The sequence below is a fragment of the Tachysurus fulvidraco genome, chromosome 1 (assembly GCF_022655615.1).
Source record: "Tachysurus fulvidraco isolate hzauxx_2018 chromosome 1, HZAU_PFXX_2.0, whole genome shotgun sequence".
NCBI classification, from domain to species: Eukaryota; Metazoa; Chordata; class Actinopteri; order Siluriformes; family Bagridae; genus Tachysurus; species Tachysurus fulvidraco.
Window position 1 is genome coordinate 28,944,208 of NC_062518.1, and position 12,832 is coordinate 28,957,039.

General features: G+C 37.0%; 1 protein-coding gene across 1 annotated transcript; it reads right to left on the reverse strand.

Moving 5' to 3' along the window:
* Positions 1-514: 514 nt before the first annotated feature.
* On the reverse strand, positions 515-12,628 carry arsj (arylsulfatase family, member J). Its single transcript, XM_027169067.2, has 2 exons — positions 11,884-12,628; positions 515-2,598 (listed from the first exon to the last, which is right to left on the reverse strand). The coding sequence occupies exons 1-2, from the start codon at positions 12,174-12,176 to the stop codon at positions 1,197-1,199; spliced, it is 1,695 nt and encodes a 564-aa protein (XP_027024868.2). The 5' UTR covers positions 12,177-12,628; the 3' UTR covers positions 515-1,196.
* Positions 12,629-12,832: the final 204 nt, after the last annotated feature.

The following is a 12,832-nucleotide window of genomic DNA, read 5'->3' on the forward strand; positions in this document are numbered from 1 at the left end:
CAAAATTGTGCTTTTGCATATTGTCAGAAGTTACTTTAGCTTTGTGGTGACTTTAATTCTGAATTACAAATGTAATTTTTTGCACCATAGAACCTACATACAAACGTACAGAATCTACAGTGGTCTAGAAAGAGTAATACACAACTTCCCATCATCTCTGTTAGTAAGCTTTCTGACAGCTGGGTTTGTTGGAAAAATTCAGATGCTTATTATTACACATAACGATGACCTTGAATGAATTACACGAATGAATTAAAGTAACCATGCAATGTTATGAATCATGTTGTTTGATTAAAATGTGCCATGCAGCTGTTTGTATAGTGGTAGTCATCTGTCTTGCAATTTTAAGTACATACTTGTTTAAAGATTTAACACTGTTGATCTTTTTTGGTAGTGTTCCCTGTGTATTGGGATCCATTTAACTGAAAGAAAACACATATTGATACAGACAGCCAAAGAACAAAAAATAATGCTTTTGATAATGCTTTTGTTCCAAAATGACAGACAATATTAGTTCATTTTATAGAATAGTTTCATTTCTTGTGCAGATAGACTTGACTCTTCAACCACTCTGATAAATGTTTATCATGCTTTGTATGATTGGATGCATACATGGTATACATCTTTCCAAATCCTGTAATATAAGCACACAAGGGCCCGACAGATGTTATATATCTAAACAGGATGAAGATGGACAAAAACCAAAAAGCAAAAGGAAGGATATTTTTTCACATTTCACATTTTTTATTTTATTGCTTTACATTCAACTTTAACTAAGAATGGACCAAACAACACAAAACAACAAAAAAAAGAAAAAATCTCTTGTGAGAAATTCTAAATGTGTGAAAAATCATGTATTGAACATAGGTTTATCAGTAAAGAAACCCTAGAAAAAAAAGACAAATTATAAAACAATGTGATGACAAGGAAGGTTGAGCATGCAATAAAATCTAAAAAATAAATATATCTCTCATTAAAAAAAAATCTAACAAACATTGTCCAATTCTAAGCTGGAAAAACAGCAGTGTTTAAGTGGGATTCTTCATAAGAATCAGATGCATAACAGATGCATAAAATATCTAACTAGAGGTAAATTTATATTATATAAAACTCTGTCAATGAAATATAATGTGAACAGATCAAGTCTGCCTGTCAGTCCCTGAGTACTGGGGTCTTTAAAATTAAAACAAATCACTTCAAATGAAAACCAAGAAGCCGTCAGCTTTCCTTTTCAGCTTTTTTTTATGCTTTAGTTTTTTCTCTTTTTTGATTTTCTGTAAATTATTGAAAAGAATGTTATTATTTTCATTCTCTCGTTCATTAACATCTGAGAACCAAGGTCCCCAGACCCCTCCATTGTACTGAGGATTGGACCGATAGTCCTTGGATGGGTAGCGGCATGGGACAGCTGTCTTGTTGTACTGCAAAAGCCTAAGTAGCATCTTTTTCACTATCTGTGGGTAACGTCTCGACAGGTCCACACGCTCAAAAGGGTCAGCTGTGATGTTAAAAAGCCATAACGTCTTGCCTCGATCCCAGCGCACACGTTCCCTGTGCCAGCGATTACTCAACATCTGCTTGGAAAAGGTTTGTGGTGGAATCCAGTCACTGTAGCCTGGAACACCCGTCAGGAGTTTCCAGTCCCCAACACGGAGAGCTGCCTGGATAGCTGTGTTCCAGATTCCATATCCTGCCTTCCAGGAGCCGTTCTTAGCTTTAGTGAAAATGGGATCTATGTTGTGGAGAATGTCATGACGTGGAGAGGGGCGGCCTTCGCTGATTGACTCCCAAACATCATAGCCATCCAGGTTCTGATTCTCATCAAGTGTTCCTTCACCAAGCGTTACGAGGGTTGGGTACCAGTCAGTAATGTGTATTAGAGCCTTACAAATACCTTTCCTTACAAGTAGAGGGCTGTGCACAAATCCCACTGCCCGTATACCACCCTCCCAGTAGCTTCCCTTACTACCTCTTAGAGGCCAGTTACTGCCACCTGCCAGAGGTTGACCCCCATTGTCTGAAGAGTACACAAAGACCATGTTGTCATAATAGCCGTATCGTTTGAGTGCAAGAGTTAAATTTCGCATAGCCTCATCCAAGCAGCTGACCATGGCTGCGTACTTGCGTCGTTGCAGATTTGGGATGGATTTATAGCGTTTAAGATAGCGAGCAGGAACTTGCAGAGGTGAGTGTACTGCCTGGTATGCCAAATACAGGAAAATAGGTTGTCTGGGGTTGTGCGATGCTAAAATACGCAATGCCTTTTCAGTATACATGTGAGTCGAATAGATGCCTTGGTCTTGTTCCCATGCAGCTTCCTCGCCTTCATGTAAGTCAAAGCCACACATTCCAGGGCTGTCACATTTGTAGTGGCTATAGTAGTCACCACTCCCTAGAAGGGAACCAAAAAAAGTGTCAAAGCCACGCTGTGTAGGCATGCAGCCACGCTTGTAGAAACCAAGGTGCCACTTGCCAACCATGTGTGTAGCATATCCTGCATTCTTGAGCTTTTGGGGGAGGGTGATGTTTTCTAGGGGGAGGCAGTTGGGTTGGGAAGCATGGATTATAGAGTGTTGAAGCCCAGTGTGGATTTGATACCTATGGTACAAACAAATATAAACAAATTACAATTTATTTTTACATACAAAAGTTTAAATCAAATTTGCTTTAAGACTGCTTTAAGTTACTGCTTTATTTTAACAATAATTTAAAAATCCTCTATAACAGTCATATCTAGGAATCTATTCATCATGGGTAAAATATGAAATCCACATACATTACAGTACACATATGAGATCACTACAACAGCTGGAATTTCATGGATTTTTGTTTGATTAAGCTTTTTCTTTTGAAGTTCATGTAAACATGTCTTGTTTTGTCTGGAATACGTTGTCGTGTGTATGCCATGCATGGTTCCATTCACACACCAGTTACTAAGAAGAAAAACACTAAGATGAATAACACAGACTACAGATAGCCTAATTGTAAATCAAAGGTCCACAATGACACTCAGTAAATACACAGTTTTAACACGTGTTTTGTATAGTAAGCAAGAATTGGTAAATTGGTAAATCCATTCTATATCAAACTGACAGATTGAAGAAAAACGAGTAGATGTATAAAAACTAGATGTATAAAACTGCTGAAGCTACTGTGCCATGGTGCGTCACATGCCCATGAACTATTCTGTGTCATTGTGCAATATAAAAAGTGTGAGTAGGGCACTCATGGACACTTCATACACTCAAAGCTCGCAACTTTGATTATGTAGTAGAAGAGGGGTGGGGCTACCAGGTGCTTACAATAGATGAAAAGAAATTAAGGTGAGAAGACCTTCGCCTTAAATTAGTTAAATTAAATTAGTTACATTGTTGTGTATTTTTCCCCCTAACATTTAAAAAAAATCACTGCTATTGATTTGCATGCATTTGATGTCATTTGCCATTGACTAAGAAACGACTTATACTTCTGGTTAGTTAAAAACTTTAGTTCCATCTGAGCAAAAAATACTTGATGATCATAAACTAGATGGTACAGTACATGGTCACAAAAAAAAACTTAGTATACCTCATTATATTTGCATGTTTATACTGTAAGTCAGTACTACTAGAGACAAAGGTATAACTTGTGTCATATTCAACTAATTTTAACAGAATATTTTTTGTTACAGACACCTTGGTCACTCGGGTAAGTGACATAATTTCAAATCAATCTAATGTTTTACACATGGCATCTTAGACAAACACAAACAACTACATTACCACAATAACCCTATCTATCTTAGCAGATTGCCTAAATTAAGACATTTACTAAGAATTTAATCAAGGCCAGTATATCATAGAGCCAATAGCTTTTATCCTGCTTTAACTCTTCTATAAAGTCCCTCATAAAATGTAATAACATTTGCTTAAACAATGATCTAATTATGATATGTTAGAATTAATGATCAGAAACCAATATGCATGGTTTTCTACAGCATGGGGTGGGGTGTTAATCTAATGTAATTATTTAACATTCAGCTGGCACAAAATTACTTTAAAAACTTTTACTGCTTTCCTCTGGAAAACACACAAAAATTGGAACTGGTGCCTCTTGTCTGCCTTTCTGAGTCCATAGACAACCAGGCTCCCCTCATTATTTTCTCAATAACTCTTCTTTCCCTTCATCTCTGTCATCTACCCATCGCTCCATCACCCCCTCCTCCTGTCTTTCAGTGCCCAACAAACAGGCATTCTCTCATCAGATGGGGTAAAATAAGAACTCTAGTTTTTCCTGAAAGGTTTGTGGCAACAGGCAACATGTAAATATTGTATGCTTTCACAATATTCTGGTGTCTTTGCTGAAACAATAATTGTCCAGAAAGGCTCATGGTGGACCTGGAGTTTATCCCAGAACCATTGTAGGCAAGAGGTGTATATATATATACACCTCTTGCCTACAATGGTTCTGGGATAAACTGGGATAAATATATATATGTGTGTGTACACACACACACACACACACACACACACACACACACACACACACACACACACACACACACACACACACACACATATATATATATATATATATATATATATAGAGGAACCTGGTGACCTAGAAAAGACAGGCTGTGCCCTCACAATGCTGTAGAGACTGTGATGAATTTCCTTACCCATTGCACAAAATACAAAGAAATTTGGCAACTTTTGTTTCAATCAATAGGAAACATCGTCCTTGGGTTGGAATATAATAAAAGAATAAAAGGAGGAATGTTGCAGACAAATGTGTGACAATCTGAGGAACAAACATTGTATTAATAATAATTATAATAATAATTATTACTATTATTATTATTATTATTATTATTATTATTATTATTATTATTATTATTATTATTATGTTGTTGTTGTTGTTGTTAATTACCTTTCTCTCTAAAAAACTTTAGTTACCAGCTTTGGCAACATTGTAGGCAAAATCATGCTAATAAAGCTCATTGAATTGAAATGAATAAAAAGCTCAATGATTGGGCTAGAGAAGCACTTCAACAAATGGAATGCAATTTAACGTTCAGTCACCTTTACCAACTTTGCAATATTTGTACAGCAAATATAAAGCAACTTCTATTTGATTAGTTTGTTCCTATTAGATTTCCTCATATCTATGTCTCTGTGTTAGCTTAACAGCAGGTAGATAAAGTTCACCTCATTTTAACCTGTTGAAATATTAAAGGAATTAAACTTGGAGCATATTATTCAGTAACTACTATGAATTATTCAGTAACTAAATTGAAACTAACAAGAAATGTATGTAGTGGTAACATAGTCGGGTGCCGGTTTAAATGTTTAAAATGCTTAAAATCCATGACCAATTAAATTAGAATTATTTAAAAAAAATGCCTGCATTAATCTTACATTTTATAATGTATTTTTAGAGCCATGCAAACTATGAATACGAAAAAGATGCAAGTAAGGTGTTGTTCTTTAACTGTGCAAATATCTGTGTCTTTCTCTTTCCCACACACACACACAGCTGTTCAGATAATTTACAGATTATTTATGCCATGAGCTTTGGAGAGAATAGAAAATGTTGGGTAGTACATGGCACAGCTGTGCATCTAAACCCTACCGTACAAAATATTTATATATACTACACTACTGCATACATAACTTGATCTTAAAGTAATAAACATTCATAGAGTATATCATATATATTTTGTGAGCTACAACAGAAAACAAGACATGCTGAAAGATACCGTTGAAAAGATGTTTATCTTTAGCTGTAGTCACATATCTGTGTAGGCCGATTCACATAAGTTTCTTCCAGTCTTAGCTGCAAAAACACATCCTTGCCATGGGTGTGTTTAAACTTGAACTGCTATATTAGAAGTTCTGCCAACACACTTGGCTGGTTTTCTATTTGGCTCTAAATTGTCCATACAGTGAGCCCATACAAAACTACCTCAAACTAACACACCATGGGTCAGGGCAGTGATAACACAAAATTTGCAGACTGTCTCTATTAGTAGTATTTACATCATCTGTCCCTGCCCTTCCTGCAATTATGAAAATGCTCTTAAAAATGGGAAGGGTCTGAAGCATGCATGAAACTGAGAGATACAGTGTGTGACAAAAGACATGTTTTCCAGTAGCATGATCTGGCAGGCTTGTCAGAATTGAGGAAAAGAGGAAAACATCCCCAAGATACCCAAGGTCTCAAAGTGGGGAACGGTTTACTGTTTGATTAAAGATCAACACACACACAGCTACTCAGTCAATATAAATTTGGCAAATTCTGCAAATGTCCTTGAATAGCTGAAAAGACTAATACTAATATATCTCTATCCAAACTGTAGAGGTTCTGTGAGAAGATTCCTAAATCCAGGTGTGCCATTAATAACTGCACAAGTGCATCAACAAATGTAAATGTGATTCATTCATTCATTTGTAACATTCCATCCTGTTCAGGGTTGTGGTGGACCCCGTCATGAAGTGGGAATACACCATAGATAGGATGTCAGTCCACTGCAAGGCACAAGGCACATGCACATTAGTACAAAGGGGCTATTTATCTGATATATCTACAAGCATGTTTTATGAAGTGGAGAATGTGAGGAAACCAGAGAAAAATCAGGATCAGGCCTGAGAGCCTAAAACTGTAAGATGTCAACAATACTTTACTTGCCATAAATGCATATTTTAAATACATTTACATTATTATCTATTTAGGTTTCTGGTTGTACTGATTCATTAAACCTTAAAACACTTAATTTTTGTCTACTACAAACATGAAGAGGACTTCAGTTCATTTAACCCTAAATGAAAGCATTATTGGCATTCCTGCACAGAAAGTGCCTTCATAGCTTCATTATTTTTATAGTTTGAGAGAGAGAGAGAGAGAGAGAGAGAGAGAGAGAGAGAGAGAGAGAGAGAGAGAGAGAGATAAAGATTTAAAGGAATGTTTTGAACCCTGAGGCACAGCAGGAGTTTTGTCACAGCAGCAATTTCAGACATAACAAATTGCAATACAGAAATCCAACATGACACTCACTAACAAGGCACAAGAATAAGTAAATAAGTAAAGTATCACAGACATGTAGAATTAAGTGTCAAGTGAATCAAAGTGTCCAGGTAATAAATTGACATGTGACCAAAGTCATAAATCTCCAAAAGCAACCTCCGGGTCACATGTACAACTTTAGGGCCAGTGACCAATATAGCTATAAAAAATAGATTCATCAGAATAAGTTTTGTCTTTGTGTTTATAAAAGGACTGCAAATATGTCATTAAACAGAAAAGTACTAGCTTAACAAGATATAATTGAATCCATTTTATAGTTAATAGTTTGTTTTATGGAGTTATAACTGTGGTCAGAGACACTACAGCACCACAGGCAAGTGGAAACAGATCCAAGCTCCCTTTTTACTGCTAAAAGTTGCTGTCAAAATCCTGTCATGCTCTCCAATCAAGGCGTCCTCCAAAACATGTTGACGTAACCGCTGGAGCATACTTCCAACCTATCACACACCCAGTAAAACCAAAAGTTTCCCCTTGTATACAATCAAAATAATCCACATGACATATGTCTTTTGACCACCACAGCCATTGGCTCTACAAATCCTTACCCAATCTGTGCTGAAAGCTCTGCCAGCCCCATGTTCTTCCTCATAACAGTGTTCCTCCTACAGTACATCTGGTCTAAATAAACATAATAAACTCCACTCCAGAGTTAATCACATACAGACCCTGAAACAACAAAAGCTGCTCGCTCAATCTTTCCCTCACACTAAGCTATTCAGTCACACCTTCTTCACGTTCCTGAGTCTCCAAACAGATAATTCAATCTGCTTGGTTCCTCCTTTTTAATCCTCTCAATGTTTTCCACTACATGAACAATGTACTACATTATTCTACAATGTCGAAAGCATTTTGCTCTTTTGAATTAAACTACAAGTGTCAGTGCAGCAAAACTGTAAAATCTGCAAACACATTGCATAATGTTATCATAAAGTTAAATCCATTTTGGTGTCCCAAATTGGATACACATGTATTATTCTATGCCATTTTGTAGTATAAATAATGTGATTATTGTGTTCACACTGAAAAAGAAAACGTGGACTTCAATTGCCAGGATGATACACTTATTTAACTGAAAAAACTTTTGGAAAGTGTGGAAAGTTGGACACTTTGTGCACTCGACACTAATAGCTTTGTTTACATAGCAGAAGAGGGGTGGGGCTACCAGGTGCTAATGCTGAATGAAGAAAAAAAAAACAAGAAAGCCAGTGACACTTAAATTCTTAAACACTTTAAACAGATTTTTGTCCAAGCTTAATAGCTAGTATAATTTGTCTTGAAATGCATTGATTTTTTTTTTTTTTTGGAATAAAGTTGGGCATGCAATGGAAACTGTCTGGCCAAAGGTATGTGGACACCTGACCATAATACCAATAGGTGCTTGTTGAACATTCGAAAACCAAATGGATTTAGGAATGTGCACATGGAATGGAATGTGCACATGGGTATTGTAATCCTGGAACAGGTTTGGGCCTTTTAGTTCCAATTAAATTGAATATTAATGCTACAGCCTACACAGATATGCTGGGAATGTTTTACTTATAGCTTTGAGCCAACATTTTGGGAAATTTTCACATATACGTGCTATGGCCAGTGGTCCATAAACAGTTTCACTTATAGTAATGCATCACCAATCACAGATTTTGCAGATTTTTATGGACATTGCTGACAGAAAATTGGTAACATTAGTAAATTGTCATCAAACCTGAAGTTCTTGTATGATATGAATATCAACCAACTGGATTTGAATCACACTGAATCGAAATCAAACTTAAACATGGGACCCAAATCTGAGGACCCCTCAAAGCATGTGGTCTTGGCTTAAACAGGATCTCTAATGCCCCCTTTCCACCAGAAAGAAACGGGTGCTGGTTCAGATTGATGGTTCTAAGTCGGTTCCACTGGAGAGCCTTCTATGAACTGGTTTGCCTTTCCATGGGCTAGAGAGCCATCACAGAGCCAAGTCTTACATCACTATATACAACGTTATACAGCAACGTAAGTGCAGCAGCGGCAAACGCAACAACAACATCAACAATGGCGGATGTTGCTTTACTGTTAATGCTCATGGCTTTGCAAACCTACATTGGCATTGTCTTGTTGGTCACAGTAAACCCACCCCCAGCCCCTGATGCAAGCGGTTCTTAAGTCTAGAGCCAGTGATTTAAGTGTCGACAAAGAAAGAACTGATCATAAATTAGGCTCTGGCTCTGAAAACTGCACTCAAACTGCCTTGGTGGAAAAGGTATGTAAAACCTCTTGTCAACATATTTATACACACACACACACACACACACACACACACACACACACACACACACACACACACACACACACACACACACAAAGATAAGAAAATAATTCAGTTTATTTGGAAAGGTTTGAATTGACTCTTTTAACCCATTACTATTAGCTGATTTATGATACAAACTGCCTTGCACTTGCTCTTGTTTAGGGTTAAAGATATTTCAGCATTTTTCAAAAGCACGCATATCAGATGTACTGTACAAGCACTTTGTTTTTTAGTTTAAGTAGAAGATCCTTCCTCCAAAGACTTTTTTCAATAAAAGTATCCAACTCCTCTGACAAGCTGCATTTCTCCTTTCGCGTTTTTTTTACTTTATTTCAGTCAAAGAGACATCACTTGCTGAGACATTTTACAATTCTTTACTTAAGGCATAACTCAAAATCCACTCTGAATGACTTAGGAATCATTATTCTTTATAATAATGTGATCTTCACCTGCATTTATGATTTATTTTATAATTAAATTGAGTTGACTTTTTTTGGTTTAAATTTCTTTCACTAACATGGTGGTATAATATCACTTCTGTAAAAAGTTTCCTACATTATTAAGTTGTTTAAATACCTGCTAACACTGGTGCCATAAATTATTCTCTTAGTCATTGTGCACTCATTTATTTTATACCTAAATAAAATGAAATGTCCGCTTGTTGGTTCACAGTGCAAAGCAGAAAGCACAAAAGCACACCCAAAACAACAGCACCCCTTATTCTATATATCTTGTGCCCTGCAGATTCTTTACTTTTTTTTTTAATCTAAGATAAGACTTTATTAACATCACAAGAGATTTAAACATGGGCAGTAGACTCTGCAATTTATTCTGTAGTCCTTTAGGATTGTGAAAGTGGAGCCTCTTTTTCATTACCTTCAAAGCAGGAGCCTGGATAAGATTCCTGTCCTGCGGAGGCCTTTAAAGAGTTCACTCCTTCAACACTCTACTCTACATTAAAGGTTTTTTGTACCAAAACATTGCTGAACTTTCAAATCTGATGGATCAGAAAGTGTTGATTAAGTTTCTAGTACAGAATAGCAAAGACAATATTCTAGGCTGTAACTTAAATGCCAGGATTTTCATTAGCTCTAACTCTAATCTAGCTCGAATTTCAATAGTAAAATTACAATAAATAACAGGTATTTCTATGGAGGCCACTTCACATAATCCAAATCTAATCCTAAATGGATTAAAATGGGTTTACCAATGAAAAACTGATTAAAGAATGAATAACATGGTAAGCAACTTTTAACTTTAAGAGAAAGAGAGGGATAGACTAAAGGGGCTGATGAGGGAACTGTTCACATCTGTTCCAACATAAGTGATAACAAGAACCAACGTGTCTTGTGGATACTCCATATCATTAACTATAAATCTGAATGGTTACAAGCTCAGGTGACCGTGTGGAGTTTATGTTGATGTCCACACCTTAATGTCTGTGTAGATTTCCTTTTTAGCTATCCTATCACCTTCTAAAACATCCATTGACGATTATTAAATTAAGTATTATGAGTGGGCAAAATTCTGTAGTATGAAAAGAATAAAAAAGTTTAGGCTATGCTCGCATAGGAAAATGTTCGACATCAGGCCACATCACAACACCCCTGGTGAATTATATTAACAGCACAGCTTGCCATGTTTTTCCTTACTTAATGAACGTATTTGACCTGAAGGGACACAAGCTTGGAAAGTGTATCACAGTATGAGTTAATAGAAAAAAAAAAAATTAAATATTTTTTATATGAATATATACATAATTTAATTTATATATAATATAAACAATACTATCACAATGTATGTGCAATCCTTAAGGTGTTGAATATTTGTGCACTGTGTTTAGCATGATTCACATTGTGGCATATTGTGTAACAAGGATATACTGTACTGAATGCAGGCTTCCTTCCTTCCAGTTCATTATGACAGAATGTAAACACTAATGATTTCAGCAATTTAGTACTTTGGTGCAAAGGAAAGAACTTACCTGTAAGACATGCATACTTTATATAATGTAGATTTTAGAACTATAGACCAGAAATGATGTCTGCTGTAAAATATGCACGCTTTAGGACAGATTTCAGTACTATGGCACAGAACTGAGGACTTCATTGTGAAATGTAATGTGTGAAATGTAATGTAACAGTGCAAACATCTGTCCATGCATCTGCTTTAATGATCATCAAACCCACAGCCCCTGAGGTGCGAGTCAAAACATCATGAACCCTAAAAAAAAATAGGTCTTTTAAAATGTAAAATGTACATTTGAGTACTTTACTGAAGACTTTATTTTCACATTTCAGAACAAAATTGTTATGCAAATTTGTAGGCTTTACTTTGTGGACTTTACTGCACCAGCATGTTAAAAAAAATTATTTCTCTACATGTCACTCTCCTATCTGCTATGCTTTATTTTTTGATGTACAGATGCAGAGGGAAGTGTACACTTCCCTATATACACAGGTATTGTCATTATGCATCTTGCCTAGCATAACCAGCTATGACATGACTGTGAGTGGCTGTAACCTGCTCACCTGCCGGTCATGAGCTGACTCCTGGACGGGCTGCACAGCGGCTGCACGTAGTAATTCTCCAGTTTCACGCCGTTAGCCGCGAGCCAGTCCAGTGTCGGCGTCTTGATTTCGGACCCGTGATATCCCACATCCCTGAATCCCTGGTCGTCCACCATGACGAAGATGATGTGCGGCTGCAAGCCGGGCTTGTCCACTTCATTTGAGCTGGTGCGAAAGTCCTTCGTCCATCTACCGTATCCGGAGGCGGCCGCGTTGCAGAGGCAGAATCCGGCCAAAACCCCAAGCACAAACATGGCCGCCTCTTCAGCGCGTCTCGCAGCTCACACCATTCGCCTTCACTGCGAAAGCCCAAGTGGCTCATGAAGGTCTACATACTGTTACCTCTTTCACTGCACGTTGTCTGTCTGCACGACATGGTCGGAGCGTGTACTGTACGTGTACTGTACGTGTGTGAGCGCTCCATGTGTATTACAGCAAGAGGCGGCGCGCGCCAGCGGGTGGAGCAGAAGCGCTTGGCAATTAGGTTTACTCTATTTTATCTCCTCTAGCGTCTTTAAAACTTTTTTTTTGCGAAACATGACGAACACGCATCGAAATGTGACCATTTAAAAGTTCTTGTTACATATAATAACACTAGCGTCGTACCTCGCTGTTAATGCTCATGGCGTGTCCATGTACGTTTTGTGTTTTTATATCTTCTTTTTTTTTTCTCTCTGGAGAAAAGAAATAAGAATGACCACATAATCGCATTAGCTTCCCAGCTGGTCTAAAACTAGCATGCGTACAACCCTAAGAAAAAGAAAGAAAAAACCTTGATTATCTGTGTAATCAAAGAACTCTTGAAGTTGGTTGTGATAAGGCTAAACTAATGTATTGAACTTTGTTGGAAACAAGGACATACAGTATGAATGAACTACAAGGTTTCAGTGTGCTTGCTGTTGACAAATTA